Here is a 27,667-nt window from a genome sequence, read left to right on the forward strand (position 1 = left end):
TGGATTCTGCTGAAGCTGGAGTCTAGAAAATCACAGGCTGGGTAGCTCTCTCGAAGCACAACCCAAATATGTAACTTTCATACTCATAACATCAACTGGGGTCAAGTTATGCCCTAATGGTTAGATTCTAAATCAACTCTTAGACCACAGAGCACATGTTTAGACAAAGGACTGGTTTCTGCTAATTACCACATTCCTGAGGGATGGGTAGGAGAGGTTTAGTATTACATGCAGGGGAGTGAAGTGAACTAGGGAGAAACAGGCTCGCAGCTGCGACAGGGGGGAAAGGAGGAGTGGTCAAAACCTCACAGCTCGTGTGGCAGAGCTCAGTGTGTGGAAAGTTCTAGAAAGGTACTTTGAAGGAGAGCATAATCGTAGTACCATTACAATGGAGATCAGTCTGTGAGAAGTGGGGACCGTGAGTAGACTGAAACAAGTTGGGACCATGGAGAAACAGACTGTGAGAAGTAGTGACCAAAATAAGTAGTCTGTTAGAAGTGTTGGGACCAATCTGTGACAGAAGTGGGATCCAAGGGGAGCAGTCTGTGAGAGAAGTGGGAACCATAGAGTAGACTGTCTGGGAAAGGTGGGACTCATGGGGAAAAGTCTGTAAGAAAGTTATGGCCCATGGGACTAAGTCTATGAGAAAGGTGTGGCCCATGGGGAGAAGTCTGTGAGAGAAGAGTGAACCATGGGCAGCAGTCTGTGAGAGAAGTGGGAACCTTAAGGAGCAGTCTGAGAAAAGTGGGAACCTTAAGGAGCAGTCTGAGAAAAGTGGGAACCATGAGGAGCAGTCTGGGAGAGAAGTGGGAACCATGAGGAGCAGTATGTGAAAGAAGTTGGAAGCATGGGAATCAGTCTGAGAGAGACGTTGGGACCATGGAGAGCAGTCAGTGAGAGAAGTGGAGACCATGGGGAGCATTCTCTGAAAGAAGTGGAGACCATGGGGAGCAGGCTTTGAGAAAAGTGGAGACCATGCGGGCAGTCTCTGAGAGAAGTGGAGAGCATGGGGAGCAGTCTCAGAATAGGACACTACGGGGACCAGTCTCAGAGAAGTGGAGACCATGGGGTGCAGTCCCTGAGAAAAGTGGAGACCATGGGGAACAGTGAGCAAGAGTAGTGGGGACCATGGGGAGCCGTCTGTAAGAGTAGTGGGGACCATGGGGAACAGTCAATGGGAGAAGTGCGGACCATAGGGAGCAGACTGTGAAAGAAGTGGGGACCATGGCGATCAGACCATGAGAGAAGGGGGGACAAAAATAAGTAGTCTGTGGGAGTTGTGGGACCCAATCTGAGAGGTGGGGACCATGGGTATCAGTCTGTGAGAGAAGTGGGGACCATGGGTGCAGTCTGTGAGCAAAGTTGGAACCAAGGGGAGCAGTCTGTGAGGGAAGTCGGACGCAAGGAGAGCAGTCTGTGAGAGAAGTGGGAACCATAGGGAGTAGACTGTTAGAGAAGTGGGAACCATAGGGAGTAGATTGTGAGAGAAGTGGGAACCATGGGGAGCAGTCTGTGAGAGAATTGGGGACCATGGGTAGATGTATGAGAGGTGGGACCCATGGGGAAAACTGTGTGAGAAGTGGGAGGGGTGGGGACCAATCTGAGAGGTGGATACCATGGGTATCAGTCTAAAGAGAAGGCTGGTAGTGCAATAAGAGACTGCGCTGCTGTGGTAGAATTCAAGGTATCTTTATTGCCAATGCGTTTCCTGAGCCAGTCCCAGCTCACTTCATGACCTGATGAAGTGAGCTGGGACTGGCTCAGGAAATGCGTTGGCAATAAAGATACCTTGAATTCTACCACAGCAGCGCAGTCTCTTATTGCACTACCAGCCTTCTCTTTGTACCAAGTCCTTGGACCTCGTGCAGACTGCTGCAGCTGTTTTATGCGATTATAGGTGTTGTGACTCTCACAACCCTATCAGGTGAGCCTAACACTTGCTGTACACTCATCTACTTTCCATACAGACCTACGCATTGGAAGCGCCCTGTCTCCCCCTTTTCGTTTCATGGGTATCAGTCTGTGAGAGAAGTAGGAACCATGGGGAGCAGTCAGTGAGAAGTCTGAACCAAGGGGAGAAGTCTGTGAGAGGTGGGAAGCAGTCTGCGAGAGAAGTGGAAACCATGAGCAGAAGTCTGTGGGAGAAGTGGGAACCATGCAGAGCAGAATGTTAGAGATGTTGGGACCATGAGGATCAGACTGAAATAAGTGGGGACTATGGGGATCAGACTGAAAAAAAAAATGGGTATCATGAGGAGCTGTCTGGTAGAGGTGAGACTTTTTGGGAAAAGTCGTGGGGTGTGGCCCATGGAGGGAAGTCTGAGAAAGATGTGGCCCAGGGGGATAAGTCTGTGAGAGAGGTGGGGTCTATGGCGAGCAGTCTGTGGGAGAGGTGGGAAAAATGGAAAGCAGTCTGTGAAAGAAGTTGGGACCATGGGGAGAAGAATGTGAGAGAAGTGGGGACCATGGTGAGCTGTCTGAAAGAGGTGAGGCCAATTGGGAGAAGTCAGTGAGAGAGGTGAGGCTCGTGGGGAGACGTCTGTGAGAAGTGGGAACCATGAGGAGCAGTCAGAGGTAGGGAGCAGTTTGTGCGAAAGGTCGGGACCTAGGGGAGTATTCTGTGAGAAAGGTGGAGAATGTAGGGAGAAGTCTTTAACTATATTGTGAGGGGGGGGACAAAGAAAAAATAAAATATCATGAAGTTTTTAAGGATATTAAAAGCTTAAAAGTACATTTGGAATTACCCCCCACACACTTTTCCTCTATACAAAAATAAAAACAAACAAGCCAATAAACTTATTTGTTATTGCCATGTCTGCAAAAGTCTGATCTATGAAAATATAAATATTTTTGCAAATAATGCACCAAAAATAATTGAAACCGCTATTTTTTTTTTTTTATGAACCTGGAGAATCATTTTTACCAATGAACACCATACAAATTAAACCCAAAAATACACTTCACTAATTTTTTCCGTTTTTTTTTTTTCCAGTACATTATATGGTAAAATGAACAATGTCATTCAAAACTAAAACTCGTCCGGCAAAAAAAGGAGCCGTCGTATGGCGAAGTTGGAAAAATGTAAGGAAAAGTTACAAGTTTTATAATAACAGAAGGAAAAATTGAAATTGCAAAAATGAAAATTGGCCATAGCCAAAAGAGGTTCTAATAGGGATTTTTCTGTACTCATGGTAAAATCCTTTGGGGGACACAGATCATGGGTGTATGCTGCTGCCACCAGGAGGCTGACACTAAGCAATACAAGGAAAATTAGCTCCTCCTCTGCAGTATACATCTTCATGCTGGCTCCCAGAGAACCAGTTCAGTGCAAAAGCAGTAGAAGATCAATCTAATATATAAAGCTCAAAGTGTGTATGTATGTGTGTGTATGTCTGGGATAGGCATCCGCACCGTCGCAGCTACAGCCACAAAATTTGGCACAGTCACACGTCTGGACCCCGAGAGCGTCCTAGGCTATGTTGTGAGGCGAAATTTTAAGCCCGCGTGTTCCAATTCACCAATTTTGTCCCTATCTACATAATGGGGAAAAAGTGTGTGCGCGTCAAGCCCCGCCCCTGATTATGATGTCACAATGGTTGCCATGGCGACGCTGATGTCATCATAGGTTGCAAGCCCCGCCGCTCATTATGATGTCATAATGGTTGACTATGGAATGGAGGATGTGTGATGGGTATATGGGCACGGGACTATGGGATGGCTGATATGTATGACGGGTATATGGGCACGGGACTATGGGATGGAGGATATGTATGATGGGTATATGGGCATGGGACTATGAGATGAAGGATGTGTGATGGGTATATGGGCACTCGACTATGGGATGACGAATATGATGGGTATATGGGCTTGGGACTATGGGATGGAGGATGTGTGATGGGTATATGGGCACTCGACTATGGGATGGAGGATATGTATGATGGGTATATGGGCACAGGACTATGAGATGAAGGATGTGTGATGGGTATATGGGCATGGGACTATGGGATGGAGGATGTGTGATGGGTATATGGGCACTCGACTATGGGATGACGAATATGTATGATGGGCATGGGACTATGGGATGAAGGATGTGTGATGGGTATATGGGCATGGGACTATGGGATGGAGGATGTGTGATCGGGATATAGGCACCCGACTATGGGATGGAGGATATGTATGATGGGTATATGGGCACGGGCCTATGGGATCGTGGATAAGTATGATGGGTATATGGGCACGGGACTATGGGATGGAGTATGATTATAATTTGCTATAACTAACCACAGTTAGTTACTATGCCCGGGCAACGCTGGGCTCTTCAGCTAGTAAAAACATATGAGTATAACATGTCAATTTACAGGACAAGCACAGAGCCATTAACAGGGTGGGTGATGTGTTCCCCAATGACTGGCTTGGAGAAAAGGATTTTACGGTGAGTACACACAAATCCCAATTTCTCCTTCGTCTAATTGGAGACCATAGGATGTCCCAAAGCAGTCCCTGGGTGGGGACAACATAACAGATCAGGCCCAGCAGAACCACTGCCTAAAAGTGCGCCACCGCGGCCTGTAGAGTCAGCCTGCCAAGACTCACATCTGCGGAAGTCTGGATGTGAATATGATAGTGCTTCAAGAATGTATGTGGACTGGACAAAACCACAGTCTTGCCGGCCTGCTGTGCCGACCTGGTGCCTAATGGCCCAAGAAACCCCTATCGACCGAGTAGAGCGTGCCCCGATCCCTGCTGAGATAGGCTGGCCTCTGACGCAGAAGGACTCCTGGAAGGAGAAACGAATCTACCTGACGATCATAGTCGATAAAGCGGCTAAACCCTTGCTGTGACCATCAGAAAGCCTGAATAAAGCGTCCGACCTTCGGAAGGATGCTTTCCTCGATACGTACCTTCTGAGAGCTCTCACTTCGTCCAGAGTATGAAGAACCCGTTCCACTTTGTGGAAGTCTAATACCACCTTGGCAACAACGGCCTGAGGACAACCTTGCCTTGATGGAAATAAGGAAAGGTGTCTGAAAGGACAGAGCGGCACCTCCGAAAAGTCACCTGAATGACATGAACGCAGAGGAAAAAACCCTCCATGACCGTAAGGTCAATCTGAATCAAAAGGAGTGTCCTGTAAGACCCCCAGGACCAGTTAAGGTCAAAAAAATCTAGCAGTATACGATAGGGAAGAACCACATGAGATACTCCCGGCGTGAAAGACCTTACTTGCAGATTTATTGCAATAAGGCCAATAAGGTCAAAATCTGGATTTTCAGCAAACTGAGCACCAGGCCTGAATCCAGATTGTTCTGAAGGAAAAAAGGGGGAGGTATCCATGATCCCTATCCCAGACAAAATGTGTGCTGCCTTACAGCACTAGTCATTCACAACTTGTGAGAGTCCCGCCTGGGTCAAGAACTCAAGTACTTTGGCATTCAATCTGTACGCCATCAGATCTACATCCAAGTGCCCTAGCAAAGACAGATTTGTTGGAAGACTTCTGGATGAAGTTCCCACTTGACACTGACAGCTGAGGAAGTCTGCAACCCAGTTTCCCACTCCTGGGATGAGCCCTGCCGAGATCACCGAAATTTGGATGGGGGGACCCGCCAGAAGACAGTGGAACTGCTGTAGGGATAGTCATATCGCTCGGATCTCTAGAACGTTGATCGGAAGTCTGGGAGCCCGAGTTGGCCGGTGGCCTTGAGTAGTGTGGTAAAGACTGGCCATTGGTAGACACTACTAACATTAAACAGGAGAAAAGGGATCTCCCCTAGTTGAGGGAGGAGCTCAAGTCCACGGAGAGCCAGTCTGACGCACATACAAGCGGAGCAAAGGGGACTGCTTCCATTGCACCACCATTTTTCCTAGAACCCTCATAGCAACTCGGATGGAATGAGGGGACGAGGGACACAGTGCGCGAGCTTCCTGCTGGAGGACCAAGGCCTTGTCTCGAGGGAGAAGTACCAACCCTCTGGAGGTGTGCAAAAAAAACCGTTTGGGAGAGACAAATCGCGGCGCCCTATGTGCGTAAACACAATATTGTAGTCTTTAAAGGGTGCACAATTTTATGCACTCACCTGATAGAAGACTAATATGGCTTTAGATTGTGTATCCTCAAAAATCCTTCCTTCTGGGATACTTCTCAATAGACAGGGCTTGCAGCTTGCCTCGGGTGGATCCAAGTGAAAGAGCCAGATTCAGGCTCACACAGGATGAGTGAATCAAGAAAGGCACATCCAGCCCATGAATGGCAAGCGCTTCCCAGGACTCACATCCAAAGATGAGATTTCATATTTTTTTTATTTGTTAGGTTAAAAAAGAGGAGATACAATGTGTTTCGGATACAGTGTATATCCTTCATCAGGTATCATAAAAACACAGTACAAATCCTAATAGTATAAAATTCAGTCACACTTATATATAGCAGCAACCTTTTATCCCAGTCTCAGAAACTTGATTTAGGGTGTGGACCAAGTTCATGAACACACCCACTGATTGATCTAACCTTGACAACATAGATGCAGGAAGAAGAAAAAAAAAATACCCAGAGGAAAAAAAAAAACCCAGAAAAAAAAAAGCCAACGTTGAACGTTTTTTTTTTTTCTTCTTCTTGCATCTACGGTCCCTTGACTAGAAGATCGTCCAGTTAGGACAGGATGACCACACCCAGGGAGTGCAAGATGGACATGACATCTGCCATGACCCTTGTGACCACTATGGGAGCGGTAGCAAGACTGAAGTGCAAAGCCGTGAACTGAAAATGCTATTTGCAAATGGCAAAGTGCAGAAATCTTTGAGGGGAAAAAAAAATGGAGTGTGGAGGTAAGCATCTCGAATGACGATGGATGTGAGAAACTTCACCTCTTCCCATTGAGGTAATAACCGAAGGAATTTCATCCTAAAAAGGAGGACCTTAATAAACTTGTTAGAAATTTGAGGTCCAGAATCGGTCCTTTGTTCCGGCGTGGGGAACACCCTGATTGGGAGGAAGTAGAGGGCCAGCCTGGATTGGTTCCAACTTCTCACCGAATAACTGACCACTCTGGTAAGGGAGAGATGTTGGAGACTGTTTTGGACGCAGGGTCCGCTTTCCATTTTGAGCCATAATGCCCTTCAGATTGTAATGGTATTTGCTGCTGACAGCATCGCTTAACTAGTCACATCCAAAGGGGAGTGGACCCATAGTCTCCCGCTCGCAGGAATTGATTGGCTAGTTGGGCTGCCTCCAGGAGAAGGTTACTGTTCCCAATTGGGATACTGGAGGGTCTACTACAGGAGATTCGGCTCAAACTTCCTTCATATCCTTTTTTTTTTAAAGTACCCGGAGAAGTTGTCGGGTGGTGGAATGCGCAGTTGTATCCAGCAGGTCAGGATAAACCGTCTCTTGCTGTCTTTGGACGGTGCAGAGTTAAGGTGATGAACCCTCGATCCACCATCTCCTTAACATAGAGGTGGGACCGTTCGCCACCTTGCATCATCCGCTAAACAGTGGTGTTGCAGTGGGGACTGCTCAGATGCCAAAAGGATGGTGCCTCTGTACATCCATGGAGTTCAAGCCCCCAAGTGGACAGGGCTAGTTGTCCGGCAATAGACTGGCTGCAGAAGAGGATGCATAGAGGCAACATTATGTGCTCGTCTGTTGATGGTGTGGGGAGATCGGTGCCCTTTAAGGGACCCGTTACCCCTAAAAATTTGCTCAGGCATGACATCCCATGTAGCAGGGGTGGATACATGGGGGTGACACTCCACGTGCACGCCTGTTGCTAGAAAAAGAATACCACGCTTCAGGAAGTTTCTGCCTAGTGAGTTGCTTATCGGATGCTACCGTCTGGGTGAATGCAAATGTACCCTGAGTGAGTTTTAGTTGTCTTGAAGGACACTGCTTGTTTAGGAGTTCTCGTCAACCTACCAAGATTCGTTGACGGCCTCAATAATTGAATCCACAGTTTTCTGAAAAACTGCCAAAACCAGATCCAGTAACCCTCCGAATCATACTCAGAATCATGTTGGCTACACACCTCTGGTGAGAGAGAGAGCGAGAAGTGGTGCTCGTGGATGCCAAGGCACATAATAGCTCAGTAGTTTTCTAGACGCCTGCACATTTCTGGAATGCTTGCGGCCCCTGCTAGCCGACGACTCCCTTGTATGAAAGGAACCATGTACCTTAGTCATGGGAGCTGCCCGATCTATAAAGGGATTAAATTGCTTTGGCCAGAGAGGCCACGGATTGTGACAGTGACGAAGCCCACTTAAGGGGACTAGGTACACTGGACTTGGTGACAGTGGAGGGCTCCTGAGCGTATTAGGGGTCACAAGCTGTGTTTGGGATCACAGGTGTCACGGAGTGGAGTAGTTTGCACACTGCAGGGAATGCTGGAGGTATGGTATATACCAGCGCAGCTGTAAGGCAGCATAGTTCTGCAAAGTTGTGCAGCAGAGCACTTTGTGTAAAAAGGTGATCTCACCGCAGATCAGCAGGAAGGGATATCTCGCTTCAAGAGGCTTCCAACCAGTGAAGGGTTTATCCGTTCGCTCCCTGTGCCGAGTAACTAGCACGAAAGTTCGGGAGAATGGCATAAGTTCTAAACGGGCGTTTAGTCCTCTTAAGGGACACTGCATGATCCAGATAAGAACCGGAGTCCTCGTCAACCTCCAGAGACTGGTTGACATGGTTACTGAAACTCTGGCGAGACCAGATTCAAGGAAACATCCTATTCATACTCGGAACTTTGATCGCTACAGATCCCAGGTGAGGGAGAGCGACAGACTGCGCCAACGGATGACGTACTACGGATCCGTTTTGTAGACACATGTGCGGCTCTAGAGCGCTTGCAGCCCCTGCTAGCTGACAGCTCCCATGTAGGGGATGATCCATCTACAAGTCATGGGAACGCGCCTATCCCCGGAGGGATTTAATTGCCTAGACCTGTGAATCCATGGATTGCCAAGTGAGAAAGCCCATTCAGGAGGGAGGGAGGACTAGGTACACTGGGCTCGGCGGCAGGAGGGGGTATGTGGAAGCGACACTCCACATTCCCGCTTGTTGTAGGTTTGGGGAGAGCGGAGCCCTTAAGGAATCCGTCTCCCCTGTATAATCTAGAGCGGATGAATCCTCCCAAGTGGTTGGCGACAGTCCCGACCGATAGAGAAGGGACTCTATCGCTTTGGTCAGTGGCGCAATGGACTGCAACGTCAATGAAGCCCGCTCAGGAGGGTTAGATACACTTGTTTCTTTAGCGGTGGAGGGCTCCTGTGCAAAAAGTGTCCATTCTTATCACCTGGTCCTACTAGAGAGTTAAGAGCCATTAAGACCATTATGTAATCCACAAGGTCCAGTGGCATCCATAGATGGTGGACATAGATTCAAATGTCCACCGCAAAATGATGTAGGGTTAACCTATGAAGGGCCAATGTGCACTGATGTGTCTGCTGCAGGGTCATGCTCTTACCCAGGTCCTGTGCCGCAGATCTGCTGTGCCACTTTTAAAAACGCCACCGGTACATTCTCACCGCAGATTCTTGCCTGGCGCCGTATCATGTCCTGCAAAGCCGTCTCCCCTGTGTAAGCTGGCCTGGTGGACCAAGATGGCCGCCGGGAGTTGCAGAGGCGGCAAAGTCTCGCAGTAAGCGAGAAGCGCCAGATCGGGGGAGGAGAGCCACGGTCGCGATGTCATCCAGTGTGCAGAGCTTCATGGATTGCTCCATGAATAAGCCCAAGCCGGGGCCTAAGTTTCTGCGGCCAGCGGGAGCGTTACTCGGGAGGGGAATGCAGCATGGGAGCGCAGAAAACCCTGCTGCAGGAGCCAGTCGCTGACCTTCCAGCAGTACGCGTCCCGGCATGGAGCCGCCACGGATGATCAGGCTGCAGCGTGGATGGTGATGCCAACTACTCACTCTGAGGTCAGAGAAGAGGGGAAATACCGTCCGCCTTCCCGCCATCGCCGCTGTACATCAGAGGCGATGGAGAGGGAGCCGCATGGGCGTAGAGTTTAGACTTTCTGCCGCTGCCACGTGGACGGTGCAGAGAGCCCTCCATACATCACCTCCTTGTCAGGGAGGTGGAGAGGGACCGTCCGCCTCCTTCTATCACTGCTGTTCTATTGGTGGTGATGCAGTGGGGGCCGCACGGACGCCATGGATGCCTCTGTACATTCCAGGGGTTCACTCCCCTAGGATGGGGACAGGGCTTTTGTCCGGCTGTAGCTCATTGGGGGACACAGAGACTGTGGGTGTATGCTACTGCCATCTGGAGGCTGACACTATGTATACAAAAAACAAGTTAGCTCCTCCTCCGCCGCATACACCCTCGCCCCAATAGCGGGCGGAAACCAGTTTAGTGCAAAAGCAGTAGGAGAACATAACAATAAATTAGCCTTAACGCAGAAAATCATATGTCTGAAAAAGGACCACCCTACATTAAACAAGGAATTATGCTAATCAAATAAACAAGAGCCAACTGGCTATCAGGGTGAGTGCTGTGTCCCCCAATGAGTGTCTCGGAGAAAAGGATTTTACGGTGAGTACTCACAAAAATCCATGTTTCTCCTTCGTCTCATTGGGGGACACAGAGTCTGTGGGACGTCCTAAAGCAGTCCCTGGATGGGAGGACAACTCACCGATCCAAGTCGCATGCCCTCTTGTCTAAAGGTGTGCCACTGCTGCTTGGAGAATTTTTCTACCCAGGCTTGCATCCGACGAGGCCTGAGTATGCACATTGCAATGCTTACAAAAAGTGTGCAGGCTGGACCAGGTTGCTGCTTTGCATACCTGCTCTGCCGAAGCCTGGAGCCGAAGCGCCCAAGAGGCGCCCACTGCCCGAGTAGAGTGCGCCCCTATCCCTGTTGGAATCGGTGCGCCTCTAATACGGTAAGCCTCCTGAATAGTTAGGCGAATCCATCTGGCTATGGTTGACCGTGAGGCTGCGAGCCCCTTCCTGCGCCCTTCGGGAATCACAAACAACGAGTCCGTCTGGCGAAAAGGTGCTGTCCTTGACACGTACCTCCTGAGAGCTTTTACCAGATCTAAAGAGTGGAGCGCCCTTTCCACTCTGTGTACTGGCGCTGGACAAAACGAAGGCAGAACAATGTCCTCACTAATATGGAAAGAGGACACGACCTTCGGCAGAAAAGGCGGCGGTGGTCTAAGGACTACTTTATCCTTAAAAAAAGTCAGAAAAGGAGCTCTGCAAGATAATGCTCCCAACTCCGAGACCCGCATAATGGAAGTTATGGCTACCAAGAATACAACCTTCCTGGAGAGATATGACAATGAAATTTCCTGTAACGGTTCAAACGGGGCTTCCTGTAGGACACTCAGGACCAGGTTAAGGTCCCAGGCGTCTATGGGTGCTCTATAGGGGGGAACTAAATGAGAGACCCCTTGAATGAACGTCTTGACCTGCATATTGGTGGCGATCTTTCGCTGAAAAAGGACCGATAAGGCCGATATCTGCCTCCTAAGGGAACTCGGCGCCAACCCTGCGTCTAGGCCGGACTGCAGAAAAGCCAGGATGTTGGGGACCGAAAAGGATAATGGCGCAACCCCGTGTTCTCAACACCAATGAAAGAAAACTTTCCAAGTGCTATGATAAATTCTCGCCGAGGCCGGCTTCCGGGCGCTAACCATTGTCGCAACCACTTCACGCCCAAACCCCGCCTGGGTCAGAATCCAAGATTCAACGGCCATGCCGTCAAAGCCAGGGCCCCTAAGTTCGGGTGGCAGATCGGCCCCTGAGACAGTAAGTCTGGCCGTTCCGGTAGACGCCAAGGCACATCTGTGAGGAGCTGCACTAGATCCGCGTACCATACTCGACGGGGCCAGTCTGGGGCCAGCAGAATTGCCGGGACCCCCTCTGTCTTGATCTTTCTGATGACCCTCGGGAGAAGTGGCAGTGGGGGAAACAGGTATGGGAGCCGAAACTGGTTCCACGGTAGGACCAACGCATCCACTGCGATTGCTCGCGGGTCCTGAGACCGAGTGACAAATGTGCCCACTTTGGCGTTCTCCCTGGAAGCCATCAGATCCACGTCTGGAGTCCCCCACCATTGGCAAATCTGCTGGAAGACCTCGGGGTGAAGGGACCATTCCCCGGCCGCGACGCCTTGCCGGCTTAGGAAATCTGCTGCCCAATTTTCCACGCCTGGTATGTGAACTGCTGAGATTACCGAGTGGTGTCTCTCGGCCCAACGGAGTACATGCTCTATCTCGCGCATGGTTGCCCTGCTGCGCGTGCCTCCCTGGTGATTCACGTACGCCACTGCCGTGGCGTTGTCTGACTGAACCTGGACTGGGCGTCCTGCTAGCAAGTGCTGAAAATGCTGCAGTGCCAACCGCACCGCTCAAATCTACAACTGGTTGATCGGAAGACGAGCCTCCTGAAGCGATCATTGCCCCTGGGCCGTGTGATGGCAGAAGATTGCCCCCCAACCGAAAAGACTCGCATCGGTCGTGATCACCAACCATTGATCTGGGGGAAAGGGCTTCCCCTGACAGAGAGGAGTCGCGCATCCACCATTGAAGTGCCCGTCGAACCTGAGAGGACAACCTGCACTGATGATCGAGGGAGAACGGACTCCTGTCCCAAGCCGCTAAGAGAGCATGCTGCAGGGGACGGAGATGAAATTGAGCAAACGGAATTGCTTCCATCGCCGCCACCATCCTCCCTAGAACCCTCATCCCGAACCGGATGGTGTGAGGGCCCGGTTGTTGAAGACTTCGAACTCCTTGCCGGAGCGCCCGAGCCTTGTCCTGAGGGAGAATTACCAACCCTCGGGAAGTGTCGAAAATCATCCCTAGGAATGAGATCCTCTGAGCTGGGGTAAGGGATGACTTCTTCCCGTTGACCAACAATCCTAGGCGAGATAGGGTATCCAGTGTGATGCTGACATTCTCCTCGCATGCCCGAAAGGACGGTCCCTTTACTAAGAGGTCGTCTAAGTACGGCAAAACCACTATGCCCCGAGAATGTAGAATGGCCATGACGACAGCCATCACCTTCGTGAATATCCTGGGGGCCGTGGCCAACCCGAAAGGTAGGGCCACAAATTGGAAATGCCGACCATCGATTGCAAACCGAAGGAACCTTTGATGCGGGGGAAAAATCGGAATGTACAGGTAGGCATCCTGGACATCGATCGAGGCCAAATATTCTCCGTGCTCCATGGACGATATGACCGACCGGAGAGATTCCATGCGAAAACGCCTGACCCTGATGAACCTGTCCAGGAGCTTTAGGTCCAGAACCGGCCTCACTGTTCCGTCCTTCTTGGGGACTGCGAACAGGTTGGAATAAAATCCTTGGGTTCTTTCGCACTCTGGTACAGCGCTGCACCACCTTTATGGCGCCTAGCAATGCCTCTGCCCGGGATTCCGTTTTGGGAAGCCGGGAAAGAAAAAATCATCTTGGCGGATCTTTGACAAATTCTATTTTGTACCCGGAACACACTAATTCTGCCACCCATGCGTCGCGCGCCACCGCGACCCAGACGCAGCAGAACCTGAGCAGACGTCCGCCTACTCTGCTGTCCTCGGGTACCGGATGCCTCGAGTCATTTCACTGAGGGCCTCTGGGACCTGGCCCCCCTTGACCTGGGCGGGCGGCCCCGCATCCTACCCAGCGGGTTGGTTTTATATGTGACCTGACGCTCTTTGTCTTGGCCATAGCGAGCTGGGGCGGAGGTACTGGCCGCTGCCATCCACCCGGGGGTGCGAAATGCTCGAAAGCGCGCCTGAGGTTGACGAAATGGCAGTCTAATCTTCTGTTGTGGAAGAAAGCTGCTTTTTCCCCCTGTAGCATCTGAAATGAGCTTGTCTAATTTCTCCCCAAATAGCCGATTACCCTGAAAAGACAGGGATGTCAAAGACTTGTTAGAAATCGAATCAGCCCGCCATAGCCTTAACCACAAGGCTCTCCTAATGGCGATTGCATTTGCTGCCGCTAGTGCCGCGCCATTAGCCGCATCCAAAGATGCATTAGTCACCCGCCATCGCGATCTGACTTGCTACCTCAGCCACTTCCGTCGGCAATTCTCTATCCTGTAGGACCTTATTCAAAGAATCTGACTATGACATCATGGCTTTGGCTACCCACGTTGCCACAAAAGAAGGAAAGAGCGCTGATCCCGATGCCTCATACACCGAGCGAGCTAAACCTTCTGAGTCGATCCGTGGGGTCCTTAATGGAAGAACCACTAGGTACTGACAAGGATCTTGAGGCCAGGCGTGACACTGGGGGATCCACCACCGGAGATTCCGCCCATTTCTTACAGAGCTCTGATGCGAACGGATATCTCGTTTCTAGCGTTTTTTTGTCCTGAAAAACGCTTGTCTGAACGTTCTCTGTGCCGCTGCACTATGTCCTCGAACTCAGGATGAGTGCTAAACACTCTATGTGGTCTCCTGGCCTTCTTAAAGGATACCTTATGACCTGCGGTTAGGGAGACATCATCCTCAATACCCAGAGTCTGATTGACCGCTTCAATAAGACTGTCTACCGTCTCCCGATACCCCGGGGTATCCAATCAATCAAATTTATTATCGCCAAGTACATATTACATATATACAAGGAATTCTTTGTGGAAAAGAGGCAACATAATATATAACAACAGATACAAGTAACATCTAACAAGACAGATACAGTATATAGTCTACACATGACGATTTAATTGTTGAACAGAGTGGATAGAAGCTGTTCATATGGCGGTTGGTGCTGCATTTGGGGACTCTGAAGCGACGTCCTGAAGGGAGTAGTTGGAATGAGGAGTGTCCCGGGTGAGAGGGATCGGATGAAATTTTCAATGCGTGGGATCGAATACTCTTATCATAAAGATCCTGGATTTTAGGCAGGGGGGAACCTATAATCCAGGTCCAAGGATTCCTCCCAGTCATCACCTGAACTCTGCTTGCTCCCAGAAAATGGTGACGGTGAGCGAGACGCCGCACTCGCGGATGCTAAGGCACCGGAGGGGCCTGGAGACGCAGTATGGGCTCTTTTCCTATGCGCCTGCCTAGAGAGAGTGCGGCCCCTGCAGGCCGGAGGCTCTTGTGAGGTGGATGAACCCTCCCAAACAGGCGAGCCGTCTCTACCTCTATCCAGGGCCTGAAGGGTCTCAATCGCCTTCGTGAGCGAAACCATGGACCGAGAGAGTGATAACGCCCATTCTGGGGGATCCAGACCCCTGGGCTCTGTCGCAGAGGAGGGCTCCTGGGCGCGTTCGGAGTCGCAGGCTTCACATAACTTAACAGTCTGCGCTCGTGGGAACATAACCCCACAGGAAACGCATGCGGCATAAAGGAACGTGTGCGTTTTTCCTTTTCCAGACATACTGCTGGCGTAGGCCAAAAAAAAAAAAAATCCTTTTAAGGTTCGAGGGGAGAGGAGGAGGGTAACCCTGTAGTGCCTTAGTGTGGCTCCGGGATGGGGTCGCACTTACCCGCTCCTGCGTGTCTCTCCCCGTGCTCCTGCAGTCCGCCTGCTGCCTCACTCCTGGGTAAGCTGCGAGTCTTCTATTATCGCGGCCTACCCTGCTTTGCAGCCATGGCCTCAATTTTATCCGTCGCCCACCCTGGTCATAGGGGGCGGTGCCGGATATGACGTCGCGCCCAGGGCGGAACTTCCGCCTCCGGCCCAGGCCGAAGCCGCGGGCTAAATTAGAGACTGTCCGCCCGCTTGGTATGCTGGCGGACCGCTACCCTGGCCATCCGACTCCCCATGCCGCTCCGTCTGCTGGCGGCTCCCCGGGCCCACTGAGTATCCCGGACCGCACCGGTACCAGGAGGGAGGAGGGAAGTGACGGCGCGAGGAAGGTTAGAGGAGCGGAGAGAGGGAGCAAAAGAAGGAAGGAAGGGGGGGAAGGGGGGATTAATGCCAACTGATTACCTGGGCTATTGTAAATACTGTCCCCCCCCCCCCAGCCAAATGGCCGCCTGACTCCAGCAGCGGCCTCTCCGGGGGTAAGCCTGACCACTATTCCCGGCTCCGAAAAAAACGCTGCCCAGGGCCCTCTCCAGCTCATACCTGAACTCCAGCTCGATAGCCAGCACCTGAGGTATTTCCGTTTAGGACTGTGCAGGCACCCTAGCTCCGACCGCCTTGCAGAGGCGAGGAGAGGGACCGTCCGCCGCCATGCAGCACCGCCGTCATGCGTTGGTGGAGCAGTGGGGGCCGCACAGACTTGTGCCTCTGTGCAAGCCCATGGTTCCGATACCTAGGGGTGGACAGGGCTAAGTCTGGCATAGTGTCCCACGTCGCGGGAAAGGAAACGTGGAGGGACACTCGCACGTGGTCGCCCGTTGCTGGTTTGGGGAAATTGGATCCTTTCAATAGGATGCGTTGCCCCTCTTATCTTCATAAAATAAAAAAAGAAAGAAAAAATAGATGTCTGGGGAAAAGTCCCAGAGATGTCCCTCGGTGCGGGAAAGGATACTCAACGCGTGCTCGCCCGTTGTTGGTTTGGGGAGATCGGACCCTTTCTATAGGATCTGTCGCCCCTGTCTCATCTTCATGGTAAACTAGAAAAAACTAGCCTGGAGAGATCCAGACTGCGTGTGCCTCCATAAGACACTAAGCAAAAAACTGGTTTCCGCCCGCTATCGGGGCGAGGGTGTATGTGGCGGAGGAGGAGCTAACTTGTTTTTTGTATACCTAGTGTCAGCCTCCAGTAGCATACACCCACAGTCTCTGTGTCCCCCAATGAGACGAAGGAGAAAGGGGTTTTCCAGGGATCTAAAGTTAGCCTGTTTTTTTGGATAAGGGCCACCCAGTAATCCTGGGAACGGGGTCAGCAGAGCCCCGGCTTATTGGAGTGAACGTTGCAAATTCACCACACATAGACTGTTTATTTTCACATGGGACTTTTATTAATTCAGGTCGTCAGTTGCGGCTTTTACAAAACATGGTGCACCAACTAAGTTACATCGGGCCATTCTGACCCTCAATGGTTCACCGTGCCCCCTGCAGGAGGTAACGGGACATAATCCAGATCCAACACCTATATAATTTACCACCAAGAAATTAATGTGTGGAGGAGGAGGAGGATGAAGAGGAGGTGAGCCTGGCACACCAGTCAGCTGAATTAATAAAGAAGTTCAGGAGTGGATCTAGAGCAAAAAAAAAAAAATCAGTATGGCGGAGTGATTCCCAAACATCAATGCGGTGGGTGTACAGGACACCTGCAGAAGATGATCACCAGAAATAAGCACCCAGATATCTATGGCTAAAAAAGTCCAAAAGGAATTGGTAACACAAAAACAGCAGGGGTGGTCCTGCTCCGCTCCTCTGCTCCAGGCCCGATACAAAGGTGAGCATTTTCCACAAGTCCCTGATTCATTTTCCTTGTAGGGAAGACACTGGTGCGGACTCTCTAAGGAACACTTGATAAGATGCTCAGAGAGATGCCATACCAGTTATAGAGCCATTTTTCCCTATAAGCCATTCCTGGTATCACAGCTCTGCCTCATTATCTTGAATGCTGTAGTACCACACACTGCCTACGTACTGAAGTGGTGCTGTTTCTTGAGAGGGGAAGGAACAAGCTGTTTTTTTTAGACCGTATAACCCACTTAATGCTTTGCTCACCAGTGGCTCTGTGATGTAGTCGCTATGGACAGCTGAACACTAGACACAGTTCCAATAATGTGCATATAAAGGTACGGTACGTTTCACGACCTCAGCAGATGGATGCTAACAATTAGGTTATTTTGGTGATGAAACCTTGATTCATTATTGCTCTTTAGAAAAAATAAATAATTAATTACTAGCAGTGTTTTACATCCAGGAAGCTGAGATACAGCTGCTTATCTCAGCTGACAAAAACAGGATTGATAGCAAAATTCAACATGCCTGATCCTTCTTTTCCCTAGTATCTGCCTCCGGGGTAGAGTCAGGACGCCCACATACACATCAGATTGTTGTCTGCTCCAGCAGCTGGCCAGTTCAGTTGACTATTCCCCTATGTGTATGGGGGCACTGAGTTTGAGCCCTAGGACCACCACCAAATCAACAGTGGCGTACATATAACTGTACCTGGTATTGCAGCTCAGCCCCACCGACAATGATGGGGCTGAACTGCAGTACCGATTGTACATATAGATGGAAGCTGTGAAGGGGCTCAAAAAAGCACAGTGCCCTCTTACTGCTGATTGTCAGATCACACAATGATGGCCCATTCTGTATAGGAAAGAAATGTTTTATTTCCAGAATACGAGTCCTATTTAGGGTATACATTTCTACGGGCGACGCATACCACGGCTATAGATTTGGGGTGTATGTCATAGACAAATCCCCAGGACGGAAGCAAAATAAAACATGAAATGTGAACAGACCCCATGTTGTGCGGGCAGAGGGGAATATCTAAAGCAGCTTTCGGACACTGCATACAGCAGGGTAGAGCTCAGCTTCCTTGATTTACATGAACTACATTTGGACACTATCAGTTTTCAGGAGGCATCAGGCTTTAAAGGGAATGTCCAACGTTCTGAAAAAAAAAGGTGCCACTCTTCTTCAAGGGTAATAAAGCTAAGCTCCATTCAATGGAATGCAATACCACAAACAGCCCATGGGCATGAGTGGCACTGTTTCTCAACCTGGACAATTCCTTTAAGGATAAGCATCCGCTATTTTTGCACCCGTCTCATATTGGACTGGGCTCAGCCATTTTCTTCATCTATAGTCACTAATCCATACAGGTCTACTACGAAGATCACGGCAAAGATCCGTATGAACTGATCACATGATTATGAAGTGGCTACATGGCAATGTCGCGTTTACTGAAAATACCAACAAAAAGACAGAACAGGGTGCAGTCAGTGGTAATTATATGATTTGGCTCAGGCCAGTGAGGGAACAGCACATGGTGCCCGTGCGGAGGAATCATTGGCAGTGGCCGTGTACAATTTCTGCTCTGTGATGTTCTCCTCAGGCTTCTCATACAGCGTTCGGACCTTGCGATTTCCTTGGCGCTTTCATCATGTGCCACCTGCTTGGAAGTAAGGTTTTTCCATGCCACAAAACACTTTACGTATTTGGCTCTGGGAAGAAATTGACTCTTCTTGAAATGGCACCTACAGATGGCGCCACAGAGTTTTCTGGAGGACAAACAGTTACAAGCCCATTGTGTCCTGTCATGTGAGCGGTTGTTCTACTTATACTCTCAATAGCCCGGTGGCCTGGCAGGGGTGTGGGCACACAGTTGGGCGTTAGACTTGCCAAGCTTTAAGTTGGTGAATTCTGCCCATGGCGACCACTGGAAGTACAAAGGGCACATCAATCTTTCTATCATCTAGTATCATGGAGTGTAGATGGTGTGAGCCGCCCATCTTCTTGGTGGCTTTATGGTTTGCCCACTTCCCCTGCCCGGAAGTTGGGTCATCTGTGGGCACAGTCTTACCTGGTGGCCGCCATAGCTTTCGCCACACACCAAAAAGATACATATAAAACACCAATAACAATAGTTTTTGTGCAAAGTAAGTTCTCTCTGGTGCCAGGCGGTACTGGGGGCACACGTGGCTCCCCGTGATAGGGGTGGATACAAGAGCTCCCTGTGGAGACGGGCACAGACGGGATACTTGTGGCTGCCATCCGCTTCTTTATAGTAATGTGTCCATGCTCTCTTCATTATAACTACTACAATGTTCAATCACTTTCCTGGAAAAATCCAAAAAGATAAGATATGAGATAGATGGATGGATATGAGAGTACTGACCACTGCAGCCTCAGACTCATTTACCCCTTCATGATGAGCGTCTATTAATACTCAGTACAGCCCTTCTGGCTGTTACGACCTACTGTGAAAGTGATTCATAACCAGCCACTGGCTTCTGCAGCGTTCCTGAGGAGTCTTAGGCCATGTGCACATGGTGCGGATCCGCAGCGTTTCAGGCCCTGAGGGTCAGCAGCAGTTTATGCTGCGTTGTACAGTACCATTGTTTCCAATGGTAAAACCAAAAACGCCGTGCACATGCTGCGGATTTTTCCACGCGGATTTGCGGCAGGTTACAATCCGCAGCATGTCAATTGTTTGTGCGGAATCCGCTGCGGTTTACCATCTCCTCCATTGTAGAGGTGTGAAACCGCAGGGCTAAATCGCAGCCTAAACCGCAGGTCTTTTTCACCTGCGGTTTTTCCAAAATCCGCGCAGAAAAATCCACACCACCGAAAACTACGTGTGCACATAGCCTAAGTGTATAGCTCATGGGCATTGGCCTCTGGGTAACTAAGATCATTGGATTGTTCAAAACGTTAAGAGATGAGATGAGATGATTGACATGCACAAACAAGGAAGACTATACAAAAGATAGGAAGGCAGTGATGGTTCCTAGAGATACAGCAGGAAGCAGAGTTCACATATTAACACTGGCTACACAGCCTGGAGATGGGAGAAAGCAGAAACCATCATCGGCTGCCACCAGAATCCTGAGTATGCCAGTGGTCAAAAATTCTCAAATGACTCCAAAAGACCTGCAGCAAGATATGGGGTCAGCAAGTACAGTGACGCCTACAGTAAGGCATGACTGGGGCTAAGTGATGTCTACTCTGAAGCATGAGTGGGGGCTCATTGATGCCTACAGTGAAGTAGTGCTTTGGCTTAGTGATGCCTATAGTGAATCATGAGAGGAGGCTCTGTGATGTCTACCCTTAAGCATGACGGGGGCTCAGTGATGCCTACAGTGAAGCAGTGTGGTGGCTAAGTGATGTCTACACTGAAGTATGATGGGGGCGGCTTCGTGATGTCTACAGTGACGAATGACGGGGGCTCGGTGATGTCTACAGTGAAGCATGATGGGCTCGGTGATGTCTACAGCGAAGCATGACGGGGGCTCGGTGATGTCTATAATGAAGCTAGATAGATACAGTGAAGATAAAGAGATGATAGATAAATAGATATATAGATGATAGATAAATAGATAGATAATATATAGATAATTGTTAATTGACCACACTGCAGATAGATAGATAGAAAGATATGGGATAGATAGATACTGTAGATAGATAGATAGATAATAATAATATATTTTATTTCTATAGCGCCAACATATTCCACAGCACTTTACATTTCAGAGGGGACTTGTGCAGATGATAGACATTACAGCATAACAATAATCACATAGATCATAACAGATACCAAGATATGGCTGCTGTTATTCTCTACCATGGTATGTTTGATTTACTGATAGATGGTTGTATTCTCATTTTTGAATACTAGATATTTTCTATGATTCTACATATTATCTGTTCGCATATAATATTTTCTTTGTTTGTAAAATGCTCAATAAAATAGATTGAACATAACAGATACCAAGAGGAATGAGGGCCCTGCTCGCAAGCTTACAGTCTATGAGGAAAGAGGTAGACACGAAAGGTGGGTGGTAAGAGTTGCCCTGATTGTATGGACCAGCCATAATGTTAAGTGTGTAACAGTACAGACACAGAGGGCTAATAGATGCATAAAGCATGTAGGAACAGGATACGGGGAACCTGGTTATGGTAAAACTTTTGACTGTGCCACACAGGGATAGTTAGGAAAATGCGTTGAGGCGGTAGGCCAGTCTGAATAAATGAGTTTTCAGGGAACGCTTAAAATTGTAGGGATTGGGGACTACTCGTATTGACCTGGGAAGTGCATTCCAAAGAATTGGCGCAGCACGTGTATAGTCTTGGAGACGGGAGTAGGAGGTTCTGATTATTGAGGATGCTAACCTCAGGTCATCAGCAGAACGGAGGGCACGGGTAGGGTGGTAGACTGAAACAAGGGAGGAGATGTAGGGTGGTGCTGAGCCATGGAGTGCTTTGTGGGTGAGGGCAATAAGTTTGTACTGGATTCTGGAGTGGATGGGTAGCCAGTGTAAGGACTGGCACAAGGTAGAAGCATCGGTGTAACGATTGGCGAGGAATGTGATCCTGGCTGCAGCATTCAAGACAGATTGGAGAGGGGAGAGTTTGGTAAGAGGGAGACCGATTAGAAGAGAGTTACAGTAGTCCAGACGAGAATGAATAAGAGAAACAGTAAGAATTTTTGCATAGTCAAAGGTAAGAAAAGGTCGAATTCTAGAAATGTTTTTGAGATGCAGATAACAAGAGCGAGCCAGTGATTGGATGTGAGGGGTGAATGACAGCTCGGAGTCAAGTATGACCCCAAGACAGCGGGCATGTTGCTGGGGAGTAATAGTGGAACCACACACGGAAATGGCAGTGTCGGGTATAGGTGCATTAGTTGAGGAAGGAAACACAAGGAGTTCAGTCTTTGACAGGTTCAGTTTTAGATATAGTGAGGACATGATGTTAGACACAGCGTTTAGACAATCGCCGGTGTTTTCTAGAAAGGCTGGCGTGATGTCAGGAGAAGAAGAGTATAATTGGGTGTCATCAGCATAGAGATGGTACTGGAAACCAAATCTACTGATTGTTTGACCAATAGGGGCAGTGTGTAAAAGGAGAAGAGGAGGGGGCCTAGAACCGATCCTTGAGGAACCCCAACAGTAAAGGGAAGATGAGAGGAGGAGGAGCCAGCAAAAGATAAAGTAAAGGAGCGGTCAGAGAGATAGGAGGAAAACCAGGAGAGAACGGTGTCCTTGATGCCGATGGAGCGGAGCATAGTGAGGAGGAGCTGATGATCCACAGTGTCGAATGCTGCAGAGAGATCCAAGAGAATTAGCATGGAGTAATGACCATTAGATTTAGCTGTTAGTAGATCATTAGAGACTTTAGTGAGGGCAGTTTCAGTAGAGTGTAGAGAGCGGAAACCGGATTGGAGAGGGTCGAGAAGAGAGTTATCAGAGAGACAGCGGATCAGACGGGAGTGGACCAGGCATTCCAGGAGTTTAGAGATGAAGGGAAGATTAGAGACAGGTCTATAGTTAGCGGCACAGTTTTGGTCGAGGGATGGTTTTTTAAGTAGTGGATGTATGATGGCATGCTTAAATGAGGAGGGAAAGATACCATAAGAGAGAGAGAGGTTAAATATTTTAGTTAGGTGAGGAGTGACAGCAGGAGAAAGGGACTGGAGCAGATGTGAGGGAAATGGGTCACTGGTGCAAGAGGTTGGGCGAGAAGATGCAAGGAGCCTGCTTACTTCTTCTGTGACTGGTTCAAACTCAGAGAGTGAGCTAGATGCAGTGGGGGAGGGAAGACAGTGCATGGTATGAGATGATTGGGAGATAATTTCCTGTCAGATATGATCAATTTTTTCTTTGAAGTAATTGGCCAGATCGTCAGCTCGAAGCTCCGTGGTTGGGGCCTGCACTCTTGGGTTGAGCAGGGAATGAAAAGTGTCAGAGACATTTCGGGTTATTGGACAGTGAGGTGATGAGGGTGTTGAAATAGGTTTGTTTGGAGAGGTGAAGGGCAGTGTTGTATGTTCTAAGCCTAAACTTATAATGGATGAAATCTTCATGTAGATTGCATAGACGTTCAGCGCACCTGGAGCACCGCTGCAGGAAACGTGTTTTCACCGTGTGCCAGGGTTGTCGCTGTCTTTGTCGTGTTGTTCTATGTATGGGAGGTGCAAAATCATCCAGGGCAGTTTGAAGTGTTTCATTGTAATGCTTCAGTGCAGAATCAGGACATGAGAGGGAGGAGATAGGGGCCAATGAAGACTGCAAGTTCATCGTAAGTTTCTGGGTGTTAATGGCCTGTATGTTTTTAGAAGTATGGACAGTGGTGGTGACCTGAGCGGCCTGGCAGTTCCTGATAGAGAATGAAAGAAGATTGTGGTCAGAGAGTGGGAGAGGGGAGTTTGTGAAATCATCCACTGCACAAAGCCGAGAGAAGACCAAATCGAGGGAGTTTCCGTCTTCATGCGTTGGAGAATTAGTAAGCTGCGAAAGGCCAAACGAGGAGGTTAGAGATAGATAGATAATAGATAGATGATAGATAGTAGATAATAGATTTATAGATGATAGATATATAATAGATGATAGATAATAGATAGATCTATAGATAAATAGATGATAGATAGATAATAGATGTATAGATGATAGGTAATAGATAGATAGATGATAAATAGATAATTGTTAATTGACCACACTGCCACTCTGGCTAAAAGAGGGGACCTGCACATCTACTGCCGTCACTACAGACATCTTTACTAGTGCTGAGGCTTCTCTTCTATTGGTTTGATCAGTGGTGCCGTGGTCGACCGCCCACCAGTAGAGTAATTTGGTTTTCACGAATTTGTAAAAAAAAACAAAAAACAATGCAACGGAAAGGGTTAAATTAAAAAAAAACCTCCCGTAATAATCCCCAGAGTTGCCCTTCTGGCATTCCCAGCTCACTCCCTGCAGTAATCATGTGCCGTACACAGTTCACATCACCACTGCGCCTCACCTCAGCCAATCACTGGTCTTGGCAGTGATGTTGGCATGTACATCCTGTGACTGATGAGTCTTGCGATTGGGTGCAGAAGTGACGTGAATGATGTATGGCACATGACCACTGCAGGACGTAAGCAAAGACAGGTGGGTACTACTGGAGCAACGTAGACTGAACAGCTTACTTTTGTCTAAATTTTTACAAAACACTGAAAAATCCCCTAGAACATCTTTTTAAAAGGGTTGTCCATGACCACAACAATATGCCTGCTTACTTTCAGAAACAGCACCACCCCTAACCACAGGTTGAGTCTGGAACTGCAGCACAGCTTCATTCCCTTCAATAGGGCTAAAGTTGCCATGCCCAACACAGCCCCTGGGTAGGTGTGGCACCATTGCTTTAAAAAAAAAAAAAAAAAGAAAAGGTAGCCATATTTTTCTAATTCTGGACAAGCCCTTCATAGCTCCTTCCGTTCTGACACCTACGTCAACTGCAGCAGGGTACTGAGGCTGTGGTGTGAATACCTCGCCATATCCTTGGTTTCTTGTCGTGTAGTGATCATTTTGAGCACGTCTAATAGCAGAGGGAGTCCTCCTTCCTTGATCAAAAGGGGGCAGTACTTGTCCGCTAATGGGGGAAAAAAGGACAAATGTATTCCAATCATGACTGTGATATCAGACATTGTACTGAGCCCGATGTAAGAAGGTGGGCTACTTACAATACACCGATACCAGATTGTACAGGGCCCACGTCGCCCAGTGCTGGCTTACAGGAGACACTCGCTGAGGCAAAAGCCGGAGAATTGGTTCAAATGACCTTGAAAAACAGACACAAGGACATTACAAATCATTACACATAATTCAGGTGAATTCTGGCAGTATAAGTGGGCTACAATCCTTCATATGGAAACGGAGAGCCAATGTGCCACACCAGGCTGCATCAATGAGCACCAAGATCTATTATATAAGGGAAGTGTGTTACTGCCTAATATAATGTTACTATGGGAGTCGCTCCCTACAGCAAAAGGAGCAATGTAATAACCCCGCTGTGTGTCAGTGAATGGACCAATCAAGGACAATCCCTATGCATACGCTCTAAGCTCCAGTGCCGACTCCATACCCGACATGTGTTGTACAATGACGGACGTCAGGAAGGGATTAAATTATGTCATTTTGGTTGCCTGCAGCCACCACTAGGGGGAGCTTGCTTCACCCTGTTTACTATGTAAGCATATGCAGTAAGCTCCCCCTAGTGGTGGCTGAAGGTAACCAGCCTTTTCACACTATAACTATGGAAATTTGGTGCTATGTATATATACACTATGTAAAGTAATAAAGGGACCAATTTATAGACTTTTTAAGTGGCTCTAAATCAAGGCATTAAGGTAGAGAATAGCATTATATAGAAGAGGGTGATTGTAGTACAAGACATATTAATAGTGTCTCTGACCGGTAGTTAATGTTTCTTCGGGAGCTTATGTCCCAGCTCTGAATGGCTCTCCACATGCGTTCCTCCACCTCCTGACGCGTGGGTTCTGCAATAAACCACGCCTCAGGACCATCAAACATGATGTGTGACAACACCCCGCAGGCATTGTAGGAGACTTCAATCCCATCAGCTTTGCTTTCCAGGAGATTGCTGACAGCAGGAGAAAAGCACAAGGTAACAGGAGACTCAACCAGTAACACAGGCCCATACGACCACGGCAAAGGCCCGTACCTGAAAACGGTGATGAACTGTGGCGTCATCAGCTGTGGACGGAGCTCCCGCACCTCCGCCACGTTCCCTAGAAGTCCCAGCATGTTACGATGCAGTTCCTGCTTATCCGGGAATTCCTGTAGGTGGCAAAGACACGTGTGGTAAAGGCTGACGCCCAATAATGTCCGCAATGGAGGAGGGGCAACGCAGCAGGAACGCTTACTCGTAGACAGTCAAGAAACAGCTTCATGCCGCCGTAATTCAGGAACATCTCGCAGTTATCAGGAGTCTCGTCTGTGATGTTCCAGAGGGCACTCCAGGAGAACTCCATCACCTGGTCACACTGGAAAAGAAGCCCAGAGGGAATCAAGCCATTCGAGCACTGGCCTCATCCTTTATAAAAGGGATGTGATGTGATAATCTATCCCCAGGACATGCAATCACTTTATTATCATGAAAGGGGTCTGAAGTCTGGGACCTAAAATAGCGTTCTCTTCTCAGCTTTCCCTGCACATTGGTGCTCTGACCGCATGCCATGTTGGGGACTGCAGCCGGCCCCATTAAACCCTTAATGAGGCACAGATTTGGGTTCTGCGCTTTCATATTTTACCTCCTCTTCTTTCAAAAACCATAACTTTTTGTATTTTTCCGGGACTTATTGGGGGTTCGTGTTTTGTGGGACAAGTTGCAGTTTTGTATGACACTACTTATTTTGACATGTGGGCCTTGAAATCAAGAAACTAAAATCCACCTGTTGAAATGGTGAAAGAAATAGCAATTGCAATTTTTGGGGGGCGAGTTTTTTCTTATAGCATTTACTGTATGGTAAAAAATAACATGCAAATATGATCATCAGGTCTGTGCGATTACGGCGATACCAACCTGTTTTGCTTTTTTTTTTTAGCAAATTTGGACTTTGTTTAAAAAAAATAAACTTTGGTTCTTGTTCTCATTTGCCAAAAGCCAGTTTTTAATTTTTCGGCCCATGAAACTGTATGAGGACTAGCTTTTTTGTGTGCCAAGCTGTAGATTTTATCGGTATAATTTGGGGTTGTATAAAATGTTTTCACTGTTCTTTTAAAAAGAACTGTGGAGAACACAAAGTCTGGCGTTGCGATTTTATTTGATCAAATAGCGATAATCGTTGCAGGCATCGCTCTCCGATTTTAGAAGCAGGTGTTGGCTGTATAACAGAGGTCTCCGAACCAAGTCGATACACCCGCACCATCCTTATGATGTAATAGTAAGTCACGGAGCGAGAAGTGGTTAAAGGACTACAATTCCCTTCAAAGTGGGTGGCATAAATACTGAAATGCAGGGTGAAAAAAAGGAAGTGGGTGCACCACTAAAATAGCATTGCCATTCCTTCCTTCTCGGTTTCTGTGGTGTTCCAGAGGTGAGATCGGATCCTACCGATCATAAAGTGATGGCATATCCGAGGAATTTACCATCACAATATAAGATAAGAAAACCCTTTACTTTTAAAAGTGGATGTAAAGCATATGAAGTTTAAGGGGTTGTCCACTATCTGACCACCACAGCTTAATCAATTCAGGACCCAAATTAGAACAATGGACACTCAGCTGTTGCTGCGCTGCTGTCCCAGCAATTAGTTGCACCTCTGTTCCCGGTAATGACGTGAAGTTCTGAATTGATTAAGTAGGG

At 48.5% G+C, this 27,667-nt stretch overlaps 1 protein-coding gene across 3 annotated transcripts in view; it reads right to left on the bottom strand.

Moving 5' to 3' along the window:
* Positions 1–27,667, bottom strand: part of ZER1 (zyg-11 related cell cycle regulator) — a 69,189-nt gene that overhangs the window by 23,732 nt on the left and 17,790 nt on the right. Inside the window, exons 11-16 of one of the 3 annotated variants that reach the window (XM_073541132.1) lie at positions 26,226–26,345; positions 26,024–26,139; positions 25,754–25,942; positions 25,023–25,120; positions 24,829–24,931; positions 16,835–19,642 (exon numbers count right to left, since the gene is read on the bottom strand). In XM_073541132.1, coding sequence (XP_073397233.1) covers positions 19,585–19,642; positions 24,829–24,931; positions 25,023–25,120; positions 25,754–25,942; positions 26,024–26,139; positions 26,226–26,345 — 684 coding nt within the window. In that variant the 3' untranslated portion in view covers positions 16,835–19,584. Of the gene's footprint in view, positions 1–16,834; positions 19,643–24,789; positions 24,932–25,022; positions 25,121–25,753; positions 25,943–26,023; positions 26,140–26,225; positions 26,346–27,667 lie in introns of those variants that run through there. The other 2 variants (XM_073541131.1, XM_073541129.1) reach the window with 2 other exon arrangements.

Source organism: Dendrobates tinctorius, unplaced genomic scaffold (assembly GCF_039654945.1).
Source record: "Dendrobates tinctorius isolate UK_male_01 unplaced genomic scaffold, ASM3965494v1 ptg000120l, whole genome shotgun sequence".
Classification (NCBI taxonomy): domain Eukaryota; kingdom Metazoa; phylum Chordata; class Amphibia; order Anura; family Dendrobatidae; genus Dendrobates; species Dendrobates tinctorius.